The sequence below is a fragment of the Melanerpes formicivorus genome, unplaced genomic scaffold (genome assembly GCF_026170545.1).
Source record: "Melanerpes formicivorus ecotype bairdi unplaced genomic scaffold, bMelFor1.0.p_v2 SCAF_1, whole genome shotgun sequence".
NCBI lineage: Eukaryota > Metazoa > Chordata > Aves > Piciformes > Picidae > Melanerpes > Melanerpes formicivorus.
The window spans coordinates 24,144,034-24,164,020 of NW_027142353.1; the positions used below are offsets into that span (position 1 = coordinate 24,144,034).

General features: G+C 43.1%; 2 protein-coding genes across 6 annotated transcripts in view; one reads left to right on the forward strand and one right to left on the reverse strand.

The window, feature by feature from the left end:
- PCID2 (PCI domain containing 2) overlaps positions 1 to 9,641 on the reverse strand; it is a 14,335-nt gene extending 4,694 nt beyond the window's left edge. The window contains exons 1-11 of one of the 2 annotated variants that reach the window (XM_068137032.1): positions 9,454 to 9,641; positions 8,975 to 9,065; positions 7,593 to 7,682; positions 6,524 to 6,597; positions 5,782 to 5,849; positions 5,248 to 5,287; positions 4,723 to 4,777; positions 2,991 to 3,094; positions 1,671 to 1,746; positions 1,400 to 1,541; positions 233 to 333 (exon numbers count right to left, since the gene is read on the reverse strand). In XM_068137032.1, coding sequence (XP_067993133.1) covers positions 233 to 333; positions 1,400 to 1,541; positions 1,671 to 1,746; positions 2,991 to 3,094; positions 4,723 to 4,777; positions 5,248 to 5,287; positions 5,782 to 5,849; positions 6,524 to 6,597; positions 7,593 to 7,682; positions 8,975 to 9,010 — 786 coding nt within the window. In that variant the 5' untranslated portion in view covers positions 9,011 to 9,065; positions 9,454 to 9,641. Of the gene's footprint in view, positions 1 to 232; positions 334 to 1,399; positions 1,542 to 1,670; positions 1,747 to 2,990; positions 3,095 to 4,722; positions 4,778 to 5,247; positions 5,288 to 5,781; positions 5,850 to 6,523; positions 6,598 to 7,592; positions 7,683 to 8,974; positions 9,066 to 9,153; positions 9,242 to 9,453 lie in introns of those variants that run through there. The other variant, XM_068137040.1, reaches the window with a different exon arrangement.
- Positions 9,642 to 10,781: 1,140 nt separating this feature from the next.
- Positions 10,782 to 19,987, forward strand: part of CUL4A (cullin 4A) — a 40,686-nt gene continuing 31,480 nt past the window's right edge. Inside the window, exons 1-3 of one of the 4 annotated variants that reach the window (XM_068137000.1) lie at positions 10,782 to 11,016; positions 11,742 to 11,857; positions 17,646 to 17,749. In XM_068137000.1, coding sequence (XP_067993101.1) covers positions 10,851 to 11,016; positions 11,742 to 11,857; positions 17,646 to 17,749 — 386 coding nt within the window. In that variant the 5' untranslated portion in view covers positions 10,782 to 10,850. Of the gene's footprint in view, positions 11,017 to 11,741; positions 11,858 to 17,645; positions 17,750 to 19,987 lie in introns of those variants that run through there. The other 3 variants (XM_068136989.1, XM_068136970.1, XM_068136979.1) reach the window with 3 other exon arrangements.

The window sequence follows — 19,987 nt, forward strand, 5'->3', positions numbered from 1 at the left end:
GTGTGTCCTGTGTGTCCCCCCCCCTCCCCCCTTTCCCCTTTCCTGTGGGCCATAAATGACAATTCAGTATTTTTAGTCCTCACAAAACAAGGTGAGCATATGCTGGCTCCCATGGAGGAATTCAGGCACAGATAGCCTCTCAATTCCAATAAGGAAAGAAACAAGAACAATACTGAGCAACATTTGGTCATCTGCCTCCAAAGAATTATTTAGAAGAGTAACACCTGCTCACCAACAACATTTTTACAGGCAGCAGGTAGATCAAAATCATTCTTTTGTTCTTCTGGCTTGAGCGGTGGCAGTGCTCAAAGGCAAATGACAGATATTCTTCAGCTGCAGAAACAAATAAAAGTGCTATTAACATAAGTCAACAACAAAAATGGGTTTAAACTGTAACCCAAATTCTGTGTTCAATGTTCCTCTTTAGCTTGAATTCATCATATTTGAAATTATGTAAAAAATAATCACACCCATCAATATGCATGAAGAAAAATACATAAAATACAAAGTAGTGCCAGGAAAAAAAAGTCCTCCTTCAGAAAGTCAAAGAAAACTTGTCAAGGTTGAGATCTCACAGGTAAGTTACAAGCAATACTGAAATGTTCAGCTCATTCCAGCAGTATTATTGTGCTACTATTGGGGGAGTCTCAAGAAGCACTGACGAAACAGAACCCTACATTCTAAATTCACAGATTATGTTCTTCAGTGGCTTAAATTGCACACAATGCATACATCTGCTGAGCTGCAAAAATGTGCCAGTGAGATCACAAAGCATGACAACGTGAAAATCTCTCATCAGTTTTCACTGAGAGAGAAAAACGACAAGCCAGGCAGGCAGAAGGCACTGTTTAGAGTAACAAAACTGCCTCAAGAACAGATTTGAGTCAAAAGCTTCAGTAAGGAATGAAAGTTGTACCTTCTAGCTCTGGAAGCATTTCTTTTAGTGAATCTACTTGAAATCTCAGAAATGTGGTTTCTACATCTTCCAAGTATCTATGCATCAAGAAACCAATTCTACAGTACAGTTTGCTGAAGTTTTTCTACATGGCATACAGTAAGTTTAAGAGGACAAGTGAGTCACAACACCTCTTTTGTGGGGGGGAGGAAAAATCTGTTTTGGATGCTCATACATTTTATTAAGCACACACATGATGCAAAAGACTAGAGGGAGTTTTGCTGACACAAATATTTTAAAACTGCTACAATTAAAAGCATCATGGAATCTTATCTCTGATCTGACTCGGTCTGTGCACCTTCGATCTTTTAGCATGACTGCTCCTTTAATCAGTGCAAACACAACTGCACCTTCTACACACATTTTGAGTCCCACACACATGGCAACAGCCAGATTTCACACCAAGCAGCAAGACTTTATGCCTGTCTTGCTGGCATGCAGTACCTTGTTTAAAATCACTGTCAAACATGGCTTTGCGTCCCACATAGTATCTGTACGTAACTCGCTGAGCCATGCTATATTCATCCTTCAGGTTTGAGCTGTCGATTGCTCTAATTAAGGGCTTACATAGATGGAGCTTGTTGATCTGTTAGAAAAATACATTAGTTGCATTCATTTTACTCAGAGAGTGTAGATAGATGGTAGCATATAAAATGAAGCAGACTTGACTTAGAATACAAAATACAGAACAGAGCTTACCAGGCTTGAACCCTACCTTAAAATAAATTTTGAACAGCTGATTCACCAGAAACAACATGCCCCACTTCTTGGAATCTTCAATGCCTGCTCGACTGTCATGTGAAAACAAAGAAGGAAAAAACAACTAGTAATGACCATTGTAACGGAGGCGACAGAGATTAGAATCAATACGGCTGACCAATGTGATCGAGTATTGTTCCTTTATTGTTCCAGTGTTGCAGGCCGATGGTGCAGGCCTGAGGTGCAGGCCTGTAGTGCAGGGTAAAGCGTAGGAAGAAGAGGAGACAGGAAAGGCAGAAGTGCATAGCAAGGGAACTGCTACAACTTATATAAGCTCGGAGTGCCCTGTTGGCACAGCTCCATTGGTTCCCTCTGAGTGACCACACATTGCACTATTACAGATTATTGGTCCAACTACTAATGACACGCGAGGTTTGTTGATGCAGGTGCATGTCCTGTTGTCCCAAGATAACTTTCTGTGTTTATAGCTACCAGTGTCCTGTTTTAGTTACATGCTGCAGGCACAGCACTGTTTTGCTACACTGCTAGCTGGCTCTGCATTTATGCTGAGCATGGCCTACCACCACGTCAGGCTCTAGGCCTGCACTGCCAGATTGCTCACACCGCTTGTCACTGGCATTGCCACACCATCGTAAAAAAATGATGACTTTGCCTTTAGGGTAAACTACCTCTATAGCTATTTTATAGATTTTTAGGGTAAAAATAGGTATCTGAAATAAAAGTCAAGGTCAAACTTCTCTTAAACCACACCAGCACTGTCAAAACAAAATGTGTTCCTCTCATGTTTTAACAGCTCTGCTACACTTTTTCTTAACCAAATGAAAAGATGCCATGCAACATATTATTAATCTCTATCAGGGTCCTCAATCCAATCTGCAGTTAATACTTCCACTAGGATAGCAGTTGCTTATAGCATTCCAGGTGAAAGAAAGATGAATAAAAAAGGAAGTATTTTCTTCACTTAGTAATTTTAACACTTCCAAAGACTGGGAACCAAAGAGTCATCTGTTTTACGTCTAATGACAATGGAACAACTTCACAACTGAACAGGGCACAAAAATGTTAATAGTCATTCCTGAGAAACAGTGACATAATCAATCCCTCCCAACAACATCTGCTAGGGATGTAAAACCTGAAGGGAAGGCCTCTCCAGCTGTATTTAATAGTCAAGAGAGAACAGGTGTAAATGAGAAGACACCAGCCTCAGAAGTGTTCATTTTTACACAAATACAGTCTTAGTCAGTGGAAAAAGCTTATGTGAAGTTCATTAAGTTCTTAACAATAGTGCAAATTCTGCAGAGGGTCTTTCACTCACGTGTCACTGGCACAGACTCGAAAACAGCTCATTAGGAGTTCTGCTGCTTTTTCCAACATGTCACCAACTTTGCTCTTCCCCTTCTTCACTAGCTGCTGATCTGCCTATCATTACACAGCAAGAAACAATATGTGACTGTGCATCCTGCTCTGCTGAGTTGCAACCAATTTACTTCCTTAATGCAGCATTTTATAAAGTATTATAGCAATTGATTTGTTACGCCTGCTATTCCCCAAATCTAGAAGGCAGCCAAGCTCACAGAGTAAAAGAAAACACTCAAAGAGGCTCCTGAATGTGTACCAAACCTAATGCACAGGAGGACAGTCCTTTGAAAATAGCACTGACCACTATTATCTTCAGTGCCATTAGGTTTAATGCAGCTCTCAGGATCACTGCTGACTTGGAGGATCAACTCAAGTCTTCAAAAAACAAGAGACTGGCAAAAAAAAAAAATCTGTTGAACAAAAGTAAAGTAAGATGATTCCTCTAATGGAGTTTGAGTTTTAGCATTTACAATGAAGCCTCCCTCCAAAGCCACAAGGCTAGACTTTATTTCTAAAGCACATTCTACACTTTCTGGTAGCAACACACGCTGGGGCTTTCAGGAGGAATGGAAAACATGTCACATATAATACAGCTGCAAGAGAAAAATATTGGTTGAAGAGATCCATGCACTGATTAATGCATAAGGAGAGTAGGGGCTAAATAAGAAGAGTAGAGCCTAAAAACCAGTAAGTAGATATTTGCTTCATTTTTGCTAAAAAGTTTTATTATAATGCATGCATTGTCACTAGCTGAAACGTAAGGAAAAGGAAATACATCCTTTGCTGCAGAAGTCTTCTCTGTATCTCCAGCCTTTGAATATACTAAGGTTAGAAGAGTTCAAACACCTCTAGCATGACTGATCTCACTTACCCTTTTCTTACACATCTCAAGTACACATTTGCCTCATTCTGACCAAGAATGAAGACTTCTTACAGAGCAGGCACACACACTAAACATTGTCTGTGCAAGCATGCCAAATACATTGTTCTGTGGGTGGCTGTACTAAAGGGACAAACACTGAAAATACTCAGCCTAACTTGAACTCTAACTTCACTTCTTCAGGTAAAGTGACTAAGAACAAGATCACAACCCTGCCACTCACCTTAGCCTGGCAGTTCTTGGTAGATTCCTACACAAGGTACTTCAATTCACTAGCATGAGAAAAATAACAAACTTGGTGGTGTTTTGCTTCTCAGCTGTTGTGTGGGCCAGCAACATATCCAAAGAGCATCAAAAGCAGTACACATAGCTGGAGGAGGGGAAAGGAGGCAGAAACCTTCTCCTTCCTATGTGGTGAGTAGTTACACCAGTTCAGTTGTCTGGGGTATCTTATAAAAGTCTTCACAAAATCCCAAGGATAATGCATGGAAATAGTGAATTAAGCCACCATGCTACTCTATTAAGACAGTACTTAATCACTTCACATGCTGTAAGCAACTTCTGTCAATTGCACACAGGTCCTCAGAACCTCTCTAGTTAAAGCTGCAAATAGGGGGCAGGCAAAAAAAAGAACCTTTGGTTTTTCACCAGGACTGAATGAATTCAGTGCATCAATAAAACCCTCAACAATAAGTTAAATGGTAGTAGTAGAGAACAAAATTAGGCTATGTAATACAGTCTAAAATACTTCCACCATGAAAACTTCCAACAGACAAAAGTAAGGAGGCTGTTGATCACATCTACTTACATTATTAGCAAAAATCCGAAGATCGAGGGCTACGGAATACATTATAGGTAAAGCCCTGGAAAAGTAAAACAGAGTGTACCTAGTGTAAGCAAATCGTGCAGTAAGACAGGAGAAACAAGCATATTTGGTCATAAAACTAGAGAGGTATAGATTACAGTTAAATAAAGAAGGATTAAATATTTCAAAGGCAAGCCTTTCAAGATCTCAGCATTTCAGAAATCCTACGCTGGAGGAAGAATTAATTCTGAAACCTTTTTTATTGTGGCGGTAATAAAGCACCATCTAACCTTGAACAAATTCTTTATGTGTTTACTTACAGGTGATTCTACATAATTAAGCTCAGATATTTGGCTTTCAGACTTTTGGGCTTAAAAACTCTAACAGGCAGAGAAATCAAATTGGCTCCATTTAATTATCACTGGGGATAAATAAAAATTACAGGCATAACTTTACTATGATTACCATGATATTATACTAGGGAAAAATGCAAGTTTAGTTTCTGGCAGCTCTGTCTCATGTACTCACCAGTTTTCCTCTTTATGTGCCTGAAATGCTCGCAGGAAAGATGTATTGTATTTAGGAGAATTCAAAACATGGTGAAATGAAGCACAGACTTAAAGAAATCTGTGAATGTATAACCACATGAAAGAGTAGAAACAAAAAAAAACCCCAGCAAATAGACGGGAAGTTAAGATGCAGACACAACAGGGAAGAACACAAGCAAAGCCATTTCCTCCTTAGTGTGCCAGCAGCAGTGGCCACTTAGATGTAAGATAGCAGCTTTCTTTACCAGCACACCTTCCCCTTTAGCAAGGTATAAGCTGGGAGGTATATTAATGATTTGAGAATCTTTTATATTTTAAAGCAAATTGGCAGATTCTTTCTTAGTCCTACAGAAAGCTGAAAGGAGAAAAGTGTATCCGGATTACCTCACTGAAGAACCTAAACTAGCTGAAGAAGACCACATTCCATTTATTTTAAAATAGGTAGAGATATCTTATTCTACAAGAAGACAAACAACAAATCTGAAAATTATATACAAGCTTTATGGTAAAGGATATTGGACAATAACTGTTTGGCATTTGTATGCTTCTATAAAGTCATGGTTTCCAACAGCATATGTACACCTGTCAAAGAAAAGGTGCATTAGTGCAAACATAATAAAGACAGATACTTCTTTTTGCCTCTTAGAAGGCATAGAGCTTTTGAGTTTGTTTGAAAGACATACTAAAATATTAGAACTGTTTCTGACCAAATTGCACAAAAATGTTTTAACACAGCACTGAGCTTGATAACTGTAGAAAACTGCTCTGAGAGATAAATGAGCATTTGTTTCTGTAGCATGTTCAGTATCAGCTGTCATATGTTGATACTTTATTGAAACCAAGATTAGGATGGATAAGAAAAATTCCTGTTGAAAGTAAACTAAAGACTACGTTAATGCAGAATATTTGAAAATAAAAACTTCACAGAATTAATTTCCTAAAATTGCCTTAAGAGTACTTTTATGATTAAAATTTTGTTTAAAATATATTTATTTCCTTTCTTTCACTCTAAATTCTGGTACAGCTAGTAAATGCAGAGTAAAGGAAACAGCAAGCACCACAACCAAGGCTGTGTTAGATGACTGCCAAGTATGTAAAGCTCACTTTATTTCCTGTGGTTCTAGCTTTATAAAAACAATAAATATAAAAGCTTTCAGATTCAAGACCTTTAAAATAACTAAGTAAACTTAAGGATAACCTTCCCCATCCCTGCTGAATATCTCGCAACTGACTTTACATTCCTGGCCCATCTTTACCTTAAGTGGGCTGCAAACATTTCATCATACGGTGGTTCCAAAACTTGTTGGCACTTCTCCTCTGGAGATGGGAGCTGAGAATAAACCAATGAAACATTAAAGGAACATCCAATACACGATAAACATCATATGGATATTGTGCCTTGGCAGTTTTATGCACACATGCCTTTGTTATCTATCAGAACCTTAAGTTATACTAATAACCACACCCAGGGTTATGAATTCACAGAATCATTGAAAGGCTTGAGTCAGAAGAAACCTTAAAAGTCATCTAGTTCTAACCCCCTGCCATGGGCAAGGACACCTCCCACTAGACCAAGTTGCTCAAATCCTTATCCACCCTCATCTTAAATGCTTTCAGGGATGAGACATCCACAACTTCTCTGGGCCACCTATTCCATCACCTTCATAGTAAAGAAATTTTTCCTAATGTCCAATCTAAATCTACCCTTATCTAGTTTAAAACCGCTGCCCCTTGTCCTACCAACACAGTGACACTGCTAGTGTCCGTTCTCTCTCCAGAATCTGATTAGAGCTAGCTTTAAATAAAAGCATCCCCAGCCTACTCACTGGTGGGGTAAGAAGCTCAAAGTCCACAACTTTGTGTAAACACAAGGAGGATGCTCTAGGCAGAACTAACTCCAGCTCAGCCAAACCGAACACAACTGTTTAGCAACAACTGGAACATCACAGTATTCTCATCGTAAATTCAAAATGCACCAGCTGCTGGGAAGAAAACTATCACAGCTGAAACACAGCACAAACACTGGACTCTTGCTATCCACTGTTTTTCTCTTTGTAGTCACTTCAGCATGCAATGTCACTAATGTAGACCTGGCTAGAAGGGACTTAAAAGAACATCTATCCATCCAGAAAATAATACAAACTGGAATGCAAAAAGCTATCTAAGAGAGAGGAAAACCCAAACCAAACACAAAACACAAGAACAGAAAATACTTGGCCTGTGAAACAGATTTCTGAGGTTTATCTCTAATGGAAAGGAACCCATAAGACAGAGAGCTATGAAAACTGAAAGCACAACAAAAGAAATGTCAACATCAATTCTCACCTGTAACCTTGGGTTTGCAACATGTGGATGTTTAAATGATACCAATTCAGCACAAAATTGTCCATCTCTGCTGTCAATGGCTTCTTGTACCTACAAAGAAAACAGTGACACTACAGAATAAAATCCAGCAGCAGCCATACAAAATATTCACATAGGACTAAAGAAGCTGTGTTCTTGTTACCACTGTTCATCCACATCAACACCAACTTAAATGTGAGTTTTAAAACTGAATGAATCAATATTGCACTTCAATACATGTGTTTTTCAAAATTATACCAGGGATACAGTAGGCTAAACACTACTGTGTTGTTTAACTTATTTGCAGGATACAACCAAACCAGACAATTCCCAAGCCGCTTACACAGGTTTGGCATTGTAAAATACCAGTGGTGAGAGATAGGTTTGGTTAAACTTTTTTAAATTCCCACTGAATTTACAAGCATCCAACTATATATGTGAAGGCATAAACAATCTTTGAGTAATGCTTAAAAATGAAGACAGGAGCATTAAACACACAGCTGTTGTTAGTCTGATATTAGACTAGCATCTCTACAGAACACTTTTGAAATCTGTCAAGATTGTAAATGCTACATTCTGTGAGAGAAGGGTTTAATTCTGCTTCATCAAGCTAGAAATTTCTTCCATCTACTTGTGGAAGTAGTTTTAGATATCACATCTTAAGAGACCTTTTTCTACTGCTTTTGTTTTGTCATATTTCTGTGCCCATACAAAAATCTTTTTGCTATATGGAAAGATTATGGCAAATGGGAAAAATCAGACTAAAATTGCAAGGGAAGCACCAAAGAGTGCAAGTCAGCAGCGCAAAAACTTTAAAGAGATTGAGGTTGGGAGGAAGAGAGTGTGTGGTGTTTGTAAAGTAAATGAGAACTAATTATTCTGTTTGGAAGTAGTTTTTCTTATTAAATGATAAATAGACTTGTCAAGTGGACAAGATACTGATTTTTCAGAGCAGACTACTGCCATGAGATCTCAGTTGCTCCATTTTTGAGACTAAAATACAAAGTTACTCTCTTTTTGTGCCTTTTAATCATCCTGATTGATCTTGACTGAAGTAATATGATAACCATGATGAAAATATAATGGTTCAGAAAGAAGCAGTAAGAGTGGTCACACTTAAAGCGCCACACTGAGGGTTCAGTCCAGCTGGTATCCTGGTAATCATCACACTTTTCAGAAATTCCAGGTATACATCCTTGGAACTCAACTGGCATATTTTACTGAGACTTAAACATATTTCATTACCAGAACACACACTCCAGGCTGATTTCTTTCTTAAATAAGGTAACATATTTACAGCAGAGAAAAATGCATCTATAAAGTCTGTGTCCATTAATACAAAAAAGAAAACCGAACTGTCTTACTTGCTGCAAATACTGATTTATGGTGATGTGTGCCATTAAAACACATGCAGAAGCACCAGCAGTCTCGAATAAACCCCACTTGTATCACATTCTGCAAAAGGAACAGGAGTTTAAGAGAAAAACGAAGTGAGACCATCCCACACTGATAACCCCCTCGCTCCGAGAAAACACGGGATGACCTTAACTGAATCTGGCTGCTGCCAGCCTACAGGTACAGCAGCAGAGAAAGCAGAGCAGAGCGCAAACACATTTCCTGCCGAGAGCAACTGCCCGGGGAGAAAAAACCCTGGCACAAAGGCCGCAAGGAAAGCGGAGCGCCCTGGAAGCCTGCAGTTGAGGAAAACGGAGAGCAAGCCGTTAAGATGCACGGTGGCGGGACGTGGCCCCACTCGTACACCGCTGCGCAAGGACACCCATCCATCCGCCCCGCGCCTCCCCCACATCCCTAGCACGCCTTCGGTAGCCTCTGCACGCCTCACCCTCAGCCCCGGCAGCCCTGGCCGGTCGTGCCCCGTCGCAAAACCACACTCAATCCACGATGCGGCACTTCCGACAGCAAATACACCACTTCCGGCAACTTGCACCACACTTCCGGTACCCAGCAAGGCACGGGGCGCGAGAAGGCTGCAAACCGAAGCGCGCGCGCGCCCCTCAGTCCAAAGGGCAGCGCGGGACGACCTGCCAAGTCACGTGACACTACCCCGCCCCCCCATCCGACCCGTCCGCGGTGGTACCGCCCCTCTCCGCCCACTGCGGCGCCCGGGAGGCGGGGCTTTGCCCCAATAGCCAGTGAGAAAGCGCGATGGGCGGGCCCAAGGGCCTGCGTCAGTGATAAACCTCGTGTGCTGGGGCGTGCTGCCTGTTCACGGGTGGTGGGTGGGAAAATAGGAGGTTGTAGTTGCCCCCTAGGTGGAATCAGTACCACGGGAGGGAGTAGTCTCTTCTGCTCCCCTTGTTTCCTCACTTCTTAAAGGAGGTGAGCGGTAATTTCTGTGAGCCAGGGCCTCTGCACTTACCCATGTTACAGGTGTCCAGTTACAGGGACCTCCTGTCACCCGGCAGAGTGTCCGGGCTTGGCTGCTTGTCTCCCTTTCCTCCTTCCCTCCTTCCCTCCCGGCCAGCTGAGGGCCGCTGTGCTCTAACGAGCGTCACTGCTCGCAAGGAGCACTGGGCAGCCTACGTGAACTTCTGTGCAAAAAGTTAAATCGGGCATTTAACTCTTGAAGCGGTATACTAAAGTGACGCTTGTAAAACAAGGGCACCTTCTGTGAGGCCTCGGCGTGTCCCATCTAAACTGGCTGTTGCCGGTGACAGGGACGTGGGGGCTCTCGGGACTGATGGGTCTTCTGGGTGAGAAGCCGAGGTCAGGCTGGGAAACGCACCTGCTCGGCTTCTCCAGCTGCCCCTAGGCGCGATGCCTTTTCGCGCCAGGTACAAACAAGTAGGGACAGGCGAAACGGGGAACCGAAGGGCTGCGAGACGATGGCGAGAAGCCGTGGTCGGCAGCCGCTCGACCCCGCTGGAGACTGCCCCGGCCGCCGGGGGGAACGGGAGCCATCTTGTGAGCGGGCTTGGTGCTGCCTGCATGACTGAATGCCGGGGGCGGCCCAGACGCAGACCTGCACCCAGGCTGGGCGGCGCAGACGGCAAACCGGCCGCCGAGGCGCCCCAGCGACAGGGGAGGCGGGTGGCTGCCAGTGTCTGCCGGGCCGGCCGCACTTGGCAGCTCATCCGCGGGCAGGGCCGGGAGGGCGGCCCGGTGGGGGAGGGCGGCGGCGGCGGCAGAGGAGGAGGGGAGCGGAGGCGGAGACCAGCCGGCCCCAGCTCAGCCCAGCCCAGCGCCTTGCCCCGGCCTGACACGGCACCCGGGGCGGAGATGGCGGACGAGCCCCAGAAGAAACCGCACTTGTCGGCCTTGGTGGGGCACACCAACGGGCTAACGAAGCCTGCCTCGCTGGCCGCCGCCACCCGCGCCGGGGGAGGAGGAGGAGGGGGAGGCGCGACCGCCTCCTCCAAGAAACTCGTGATCAAGAACTTCAGAGGTGGGTACGGGCCAGGCCCTCCGTCCCGGCAGATGCGCTCTGCCCACCGCTTTGGCCTCGTCCCAACCTTTGTTTACCGCGGGCCTGGCCGCTCTCCGCCCCTTCCCAGCGGCAGTAGGGCAGGCAGCGGCAGGGCCGGGCCGGCGGCAGAGGGGGCCCCGCCGCTGTCATCCGCCCTATCGCCTTATCTGGGTGAGCGGAGGCTGCTGCCGGGCTGATAACCTCCCTATTGCCATCACCATCCCGGTTTTAAGGGCTTATGGGGACACGCGTGGGGCTCTGTGCGTGGGTGCAGCGGGAGGAGCAGCGCAGCGACGACTTGTGCCCTACAGGAAGCAGGCAGAAAGCCACCTTAGTGTCAAAACTAATTAAAGCAAGGCGAGGGTTACCTTGCTAAAAGTAACACGGACGTAAACACTCAAACGACCCTGCGGCTGGAGCGGCCCTGAAGCTGCTGGGATCGAGGTGCAGGCGCTGTCCTGGCCGGGCAGGGTCCGCGCTCCGTCCCTGGGCGCCCCGGCGTGTGCGGAGCAGGCTGGCTGTGGGGTCAAATGCCCTGTGCAAAGGTTTCGTCGCCTTGGATAGAGTTAGTGACCCTCTCCTTTTGCCAAACTTAAACGGTGAAACACAACAGGGCTTGGCAGAACTTAATGCACCATGGTGAGGAGGATTGGTAGCGACTGCCGTTGGGCGGATAGTTTTCAACTACCTGTCTTCCTTCACAGAAAGACCCAAATTACCAGATAATTACACTCAGGACACCTGGCAAAAACTTCATGAAGCGGTGGGAGCCATACAGAATAGCATTTCCATTAAATACAACCTCGAAGAGCTCTACCAGGTGAGGCACTTAGGGTTTTTATTAGCTGTTTTGGTACTTTCACAGAGCTACACATTTAACATATATGCATTTTGATTTGCTAAACGCTGCTTATATTTTCTGAACTGTTCTCCCAATACTCCATTTCTAGTCAGTTTACAGTTTTACATAGCAGCTCCTTGGAGAGTTACCAGGATCTGGGCCTATGAAAAAGCAGTTTATGTTGGGAGACATGGAAAGACATGCCTGGGCAGGGCTGAGTCTTAGATTCTTCAATACAGTGCCTACTGAAGGTACTGAAAATGGAATATAGGTCTCACTGAGTTAAGCAGATACATATTTAATGATTATTTATTTCTCTTGTGCATGCTGTGATCTTTTCTGAATAATAATGTTGAAATATTTGTTATTATTAGATAATAACAGACTTCAGCATCAGCACCCTCCAGGGAACTAAAAAAAGCATCTTGAGTGAGCAGACAATAAACTGTCAGTATACCTGTGTTTCAGATTACTGTCACATTTTCATAACAACCAGCATCTTAATTAAAATGGTGACAAGCATTTCTGGAACACTTGGATTACTGGAACTGGAGTTGTGGAGGGTCAAAGAGAGAAATACTCATGAGCCATTTCTTTCTACCACCTCCATCTTTATACCGTTTAGTTCTGTATTCAGTGTGCTTTGAGGTATTTAACTGAAGTAGAATTTTTTACAGTGGTCATGTTACTGATGTGCTAAGTTGTGTTACCTAGCTTAAGTTACAAATTTTCTGTAGGTGCAGATGTTTGATCTGTAGATCACTGCCAGATCAGCACATAACAAGTTACTATGCTCACCTAGAATTTTTCAGTTCAGGTTAAGTTTGTTGTTGTCTGCAAAGCACAGACTGAGGGAGGAGAAAGCCAGCAGTCTATCTTGGGTCCATGCATAAGAAAATCAGGATGGATTGGAGAGCTGACTGTGCTTTTCTCTGTGATTAGTTAGCATATATAATACCTGGATATGTAATGGATGATTATGCAAATGCATATTAATTTAGTATAATTTTTCCTTTACATAGATAACTTGACTGATAATATTCATCTCACTACTTGCAGGTTTAGAGTTTGATTTACATAAAACATTCTGTAGTTTTAAACTCAGCATTTGAAAAATCCTGCTTTCTCACACCTAACTAAAAACACACCAACAAACCCACAGATGCTTGGAGCATTACCTAACTTGTTTTCAGAGGCTCAGAAATGGGATTGTAGTAATATGGCTCTGAAATCACCAGGGTACAGACTTGAGCTTTGGCAGAAGAGGAGGAGGAGGAGAGGGATTTCAGATAAGCTATGAAGGGAGAGCTGTACTTCTTCCTTTTTCAGTTTGTCTGCTTATTTGAAAAGCTGCACAAGGACAGACCAATAATCTGCAAGGCAGCGGTGCAAATCAGCAAGATTTTTGCAGAGTGAGTGGGGGTGGTCAGTGTGCCTGTGCATAGATAGGTACTTACTCTTCTGCCAAAGGAATAAAAGATGAAGTTCAGTGTCCGTTGGAAACCTGATCTGTACTTACAGATGACTTTAACTGCCTGTTGGTGAGTACCAAGTCATCCACAGGGGAAAACTTCTCTGTGTGCGTAATTCCTTACTCTCAGGGCTTGCTTTGTATTTATCTGGCGTTATGGGAGGAAGTGAGAGGCCTGCTAGAGTTCAGTGTGGTGAGGAGGCTGGTGTACCCGCTTGTCTTTGAACTTTCTGATTTATTTATTTAATTTGGCACAGTGGCTGAGGCAGAACGAAAGAACAATGACAAGGCTTTGTGGGAAGCCCAAAGGATACTCCTGTCCAGGCATTAGAGGCAGTCTGGGCTCATGCATGAAGGCGCTTGGCAGAGACGCAGTTAGTGAGCAATGGAAGGGTGGCAGCCAATTTTTCTGTGACTGAAATAGAAATGATGTCTGGGATTGGAGGTAGATTGCACAGAGTTTGATAGAATTAGCTTGTACTTGATGGGATAGAGAAAGTGGGGCATTGCAAAAAACTGCCAAGTGAGGAGTGAGTGATAAAATTAATGGAAAAAGAAAATTCCCTCTGCAGCAAGATCCCAAATAACTTGAATTGGGGCAGCACTGCCCTTCTGGAGGATGTAGAGTGGGACAGTGTAGTAGTGAAGGGAAAAAAAATTGAGAGTCCTGACCAGACTCTTACTTGGTTGAATAGATAGATAGGAAGGGCTATGTCATAAGAAACAAAATGAACTATCTGCAAAATGGTTGTGCAAATATGATTTGTTAAATGTCATTTTATTTACCTGGCTTAAGACCAAATGAAGAATATAACACAGACTGTTTGATATTTTTGTTTTATTTGTCTGCTTGCTCAATAGTGTATCAAAATCAAAGAAGCCATAGTGGATGTGCACTTAAATAAAATTACATGAAGGTAATTTAGAATTACTTCATGGGAGATCTCTCAGAAGGAGATTAACTTTGTGTCTTTGAATCTAAAGAGGAAATAGTACAAGAATAATACAATTATTTGCATGCTGAGTGTTTAAATGGAAGACTCAGTTCAAAACAAGCTGTTAAGAGGTTGATTTGAAATAGAACTTTTGCTAGATTTGTCTTAAGGGAAGAGCCTAGAAGTGTTGTCTTTCTCATATTCTGATAGTTGTGATCATAGAATTGTTAGGGTTGGAAGGGACCTCAAGGATCATCTAGAATAGGATAGAATTAACCAGGTTGGAAGAGACCTTTGAGATTGAGACCACCCTATCATCCAACACTATCTAATCAACTAAACCATGGCACCAAGTGCCTCATCCACTCTCCTCTTAAACACCTCCAGTGATGGTGACTCCACCAGCTTCCTGGGCAGCCCATTCCAATGGCAAATCACTCTTTCTATGATGAACTTCTTCGTAACATGCAGCCTAAACCTCCCCTGGTGCAGCTTGAGACTGTGTCCTCTTGTTCTGGTCCTGGTCTCCTGGGAGAAGAGACCAACCCCCACCTGGCTACAACCTCCCTTCAGGTAGTTGTAGACAGCAATAAGTTCTCCCCTGAGCCTTCTCTTCTCTAGGCTAAGCCACCCCAGCTCCCTCAGGCTCTCCTCATAGGGCTTGTGCTCCAAACCCCTCCCCAGCTTTGTTGCCCATCTCTGGACACATAGCAGCAACTCAACATTCTTCCTAAACTGAGGGGCCCAGAACTGGACACAATACTCAAGGTGTGGCCTAAACAGTGCTGAGTATAGGGGCAGAATGACCTCCCTGCTCCTGCTGGCCACACTATTCCTGATACAGGCCAGGATGCCATTTGCCTTCTTGGCCACCTGGGCACACTGCTGGCTCGTGTTCATCTTACTATTGACCAGTACCCCCAGGTCCCTCTCTGCCTTGGCTGCTCTCCAGCCACTCTGACCCCAGCCTGTAGCACTGCATGGGGTTGTTGTGGCCAATGTGCAGAACCCAGCACTTGGATGTGTTAAATCTCATGCCGTTGGACTCTGCCCATCTGTCCAGCCTGTCAAGGTCCCTCTGCAGAGCTCTTCTACCCTCTAACAGATCAACTCCTGCCCCCAGCTTGGTGTCATCTTCAACTTTACTGATGATGAACTTAATGCCCTCATCCAGATCATCAATAAAGATGTTAAAGAGCACAGGGCCCAGCACTGATCCCTGGGGGACACCACTAGTGACTGGCTGCCAGCTGGATGTGGCACCATTCACCACCACTCTCTAAGACTGGCCCTCCAACCCCTCTGTCATGGGCAGGGACACCTCACACTACATCAGGTTCCCCAGAGCCACGTCCAGCCTGGCCTTACAATCCTCCAGGGATTTGGCTTCTACCACCTCCTTGGGCAACCTGTTCCAGTGTCTCAGCACCCTCATGCTGAAGAACTTCTTCCTAATACCCAATCTGAATCTACCCATTTCTAGTTCTCTCCCAATCCCCCTGGTGCTATCACTACCTGACACCGTAAAAAGTCCCTCCCCAGCTTTCTTGTAGGCCACCTTAAGATACTGGAAGGCTACAATTAGGTCTCCTCAGCGCCTTCTCTTCACCAGAGTGTATAGCCCCAACTCTCTCAGTCTTTCCTCATAGGAGAGGTGCTCCAGCCCTCTAATTATTCTGGTGGTCCTTCTCTGGGCACGTTCCAGCACCTCCTGATCCTTCCTGTAATAGGGGCTGATCATTGCTGTAGCTTATTTCCAAACTAGTTGTGTGCAAGATGAATGAAATTCAAATCAAATTTCTTTATAAAGGCAGCAAAAACTGAATGAAACAAAAGGTGAAGGAGGAAATTACTGGGTATCATCCCCTCCCCTTCAAAATAAAAAGCTGAAACAGCTAGTAGAGGTTGCACTGATAGAATACAGCTGCAGTTTGAGATACACATTAAGCCAGCACTGTTGCTCAAAGAAGCAGCTGTGCTTTCTCGCTCACCTTTCTTTCAGCCTACACACTTACTAGCCCATGTCTTTGGGTGATCTCAAACTGAAGCAATGAGGAACATTTACTAATGATTTAACAAATTGTTACATGCTGGTATTAGGCACCATAGCATTTCATACTATAAAGAAATAAGACACACCAAAAATAAAAGCTGACATTTGGGGAAAACCAAGTAAAGACTAGGCACTGGGAAAATACTGAAACCTTATCACAGTCCATTGGTGTTATCAGAAAATCTGTCAGCCAAATCTGACAGTATAAATGCTCTGAAGCAAAGGAAAATATTCCTGTTAGTTTTAATTGCCTAGGTGAAAGAATGTTCTTTGAAGTATCACCTCAGCATAAAGGCAGTTGAGAGGCAAAGTTACAGGAAAAGACAACTGGGTTTGTATTTCTGAAAATCATGTCCAACTCATTTGGAAGCACTGAATGCACCAAAATACTTACTGCAAACTTCATAGTTCTCACAGAACATTTGGCTGTCTTCACTGTGATCCATTTCAGATGCTATGGTCTATTAATAATTTATTGAAATATAGCACACAAGTTAGTGTGCTTGCAGCAAAGTCTAAATAGAGGCAATACTATCAAGCAAGGCTACATTTTCTCTTTGACGTTCTCATTGAGTTTCTTGTGAGGCAAAAAATGTGAGTGTAAGACAACACAATTACTGAATAGCTGAACAGCAGCAGTGTTTAGAGGGGGCAAGAGCTGCCTCAGAATGGTCTAGATCAGCTGCATAATGACAATGTATTGACTGCAAGGATGTTTGTTTTGGGGCAGAATAGTTTGTAGCTGTGGATAAATATTCAACTAAATCCCATGAGATCTCACTAAATCAATCCAAGTTGTTATTTAATGGTTAAAGTGGGGGGGTTGATGATTTTTGTTTGTTTGTTTGTTTTTTAACTATTATGTTCCACTCAGCTTACCTTAGAATGAAATATTTAGACAGAAATAAGCTAGTAACAGGAAAGCTGCTGTATTCATTTACTGTTTACAGAGAGTGTTTGAAGTGTCTGCCTTAAAGTTATTAAGAAATGAAAATATGTGCTCTGATTGCATTCCCCCCCCCCCCCCCCCCAAAGTGTGTGTGTTTGTGTGCTGGAGAATGCACAAAATGGACCTACAGAAGGAGTTCAGCTGCTGAGCAGTATTTGGGGAGGATCTGAAACTGTAGTACTTTGTAGTAGCACATCTGAAATATGAGCTAGATGGTGATGGTGGACCTTGTTTGTACACTAAAGAAATAACTGTACAAGAAAGGACCAAAATAAAAAGGGAATTGTGAAGTCTTAATCTTTATTTTGTTGTTAGCCTTGATTACATAGGCCTCATTCATAATTTTTGTTTTATTTTAGGCTGTTGAAAATCTCTGTTCTTACAAAGTCTCTGCTACACTGTACAAACAACTACGACAAGTTTGTGAGGATCATGTGAAAGCACAAATCCTTCAATTTAGAGAATATCCTTTTCTCATTTGTAGAAGTGGTTTGAATGGTTAGTTTAACTACTTTTTAAAATGACATTTTGTGAAAGTTGTACCAGTAACTGCCAATGTGTTAAAGAGATTCTTTGACCACTTAAGTATTTTCAAATCAGACACAAGCAACTCTAGCCATCTGGGTGAGTAACTTTTGTGTAGTGCTAAATAGCATACTAATAACAATTTATTTACTATTTCAGTAGGAATGCAAATTTTACTCCTAATCTACAGAATTTACATAGCACTGTGAGGTTTAACAGCAGATCTGCATTTTTATGACAAGTAAGTAGTAGAGATGATTACAGTAGCAGTAGTTTCAAAAAAAATCACTGCAGTAATTTTGAACAATGGTGTCTTCTGCAAAAGAATTCTCAACATGAAGTATGCTTGATTGACCAGTAATAACTACTGGTCAGCAGCTGTGTGCCGTGGAGGCATTCAACAAGCCCTTCTAGCTATTTAAACATGTGCCTTGGGAGGTTCTTGGGAGAGCTCTAAGTTCAGGAGATGACTTGGGTGTCTCAGGATACATAGAAACCTGGCATTTTGCAGTAAATTTCCTCATTGTTTCTTGAAGTTGTGCTGATGAACTTTCATCTTGGCTGAACTGGTCACAGAAGTGCCTGTAGACCTTCTCTGGACACCTGACTACAGCCAGCCCTATTTTCTGAATCCCACTGTGCTTTACATTATGAGCCCGTGCTTTATGTGTCATTTGTGTTTTGTATAATAGTCTGGGGGTTGAACTTGCTCAGGTACACGGATAAATAGAGCCTATGCCTACCTGGCTGTCTCTGCATTCCTGGAGAGGGCCTTAGCAAGCAGATGCTGGAAACTGCCATACTGAACAGATAACTACAGTACTTTGGGTGCTAGCAGCGTTTCCCAAGTCTCTGTATGTATTTCATTAGCGGAAAATACTAGTTAAAATAGAAAGAAGCAAGGGGCTGAGGCACAGAAAGAACGTTCTTTTCAGGGGAGTGCCTCAAATGTGCCAGATTGTGACTCAGAGTTTCTCAATTCACTGCATTTCCCTTATAGGTGCCTACATTCATAAAAAATAATTTCTGCCCCCCCTTAAGTATCCAAATCCCCACATGATTTGGGATTTATTTTTGAGACCTGGTTAAGTAGTCTGGCTTCTACATAGCATATAAAAACAGGTAAATAGTTCAACACTGTGAATTCACCTCTTTTATGGCAGCTGATTTTTTCATTACATGTACTTGGAGGCATTTAAAAATGCATTTAACTAAGAATGACATTGAACAGTACAGTAGTTTCTTAAACTGAGACCTGAATCTTGCAGTCTGCTTTAAGGCAGTGCACAGTCAACCATTTTGGCATCCCTGCCTTTTCAGACTTTCAGGCTTTCCTTGTAGGCCATGTGATCTCAGCCCTTCACAAGCCTATTTGCCTTTTTCTGGACATGCTCCAGCACCTCAATGTCCTTCCTATAGTGAAGGTCCCAGAACACAATACTCAATGTGTGGCTGCACCAGTGTCTAGTACAGGGGGACAATCACCTCCCTGTTCCTGCTGGCCACAGTGTTTCTAATATAAGCCACAATGCCATTAGCTTTCTCGGCCACACTGCTGATTCACGTTCAGTTCACTATCAACCAATACCCCCAGGTTCCTAATCTGCTGCTTTCCACCTACACATACTAAAGTCTGTAATTTGCCAGGGGGTTGTTGTGACCCAAGTGCAGGACCTGGCACTTGGCCGTGTTGAACTTCCTACAGTTAGTCTTTACCCATTGGTCTGACCTGTCTTGATCCTGCTGTAAAGTTTCCTTACCCTCTAGCTTATCAACACACCCACCCAGCTTGGTGTCATCTGAAAATTTACTTCTCCTCGCCCTGGCAGAGCTGGTGGTTTGGAGAGTTCAGAATTTTATATTCTAGAGATATTTTATATCCCAAGGGCATGGGGCCAGATTAATCAGATTTGGTCCGAGAGAGTTGGGGAGGACACTGTTCAGGAGAGGAAGGTAAAGCCATTATTTGGATTTGCTCCTGACACATGAGAATTCTGTTATTCATAGCAAACAGTTGGATCTGTTGTGTAATGAAGAAAACAGTATAGTTACTTAGAGAGACCTGGAGATGTATATGAAAAGAGTGGAATTTGGATTTGATGAGGATTATTTAGAATTGTAACTGCTTTTAAGAGATTAGGGTCATTCCTGTAGTGCACAGTGTGAACTCATTATC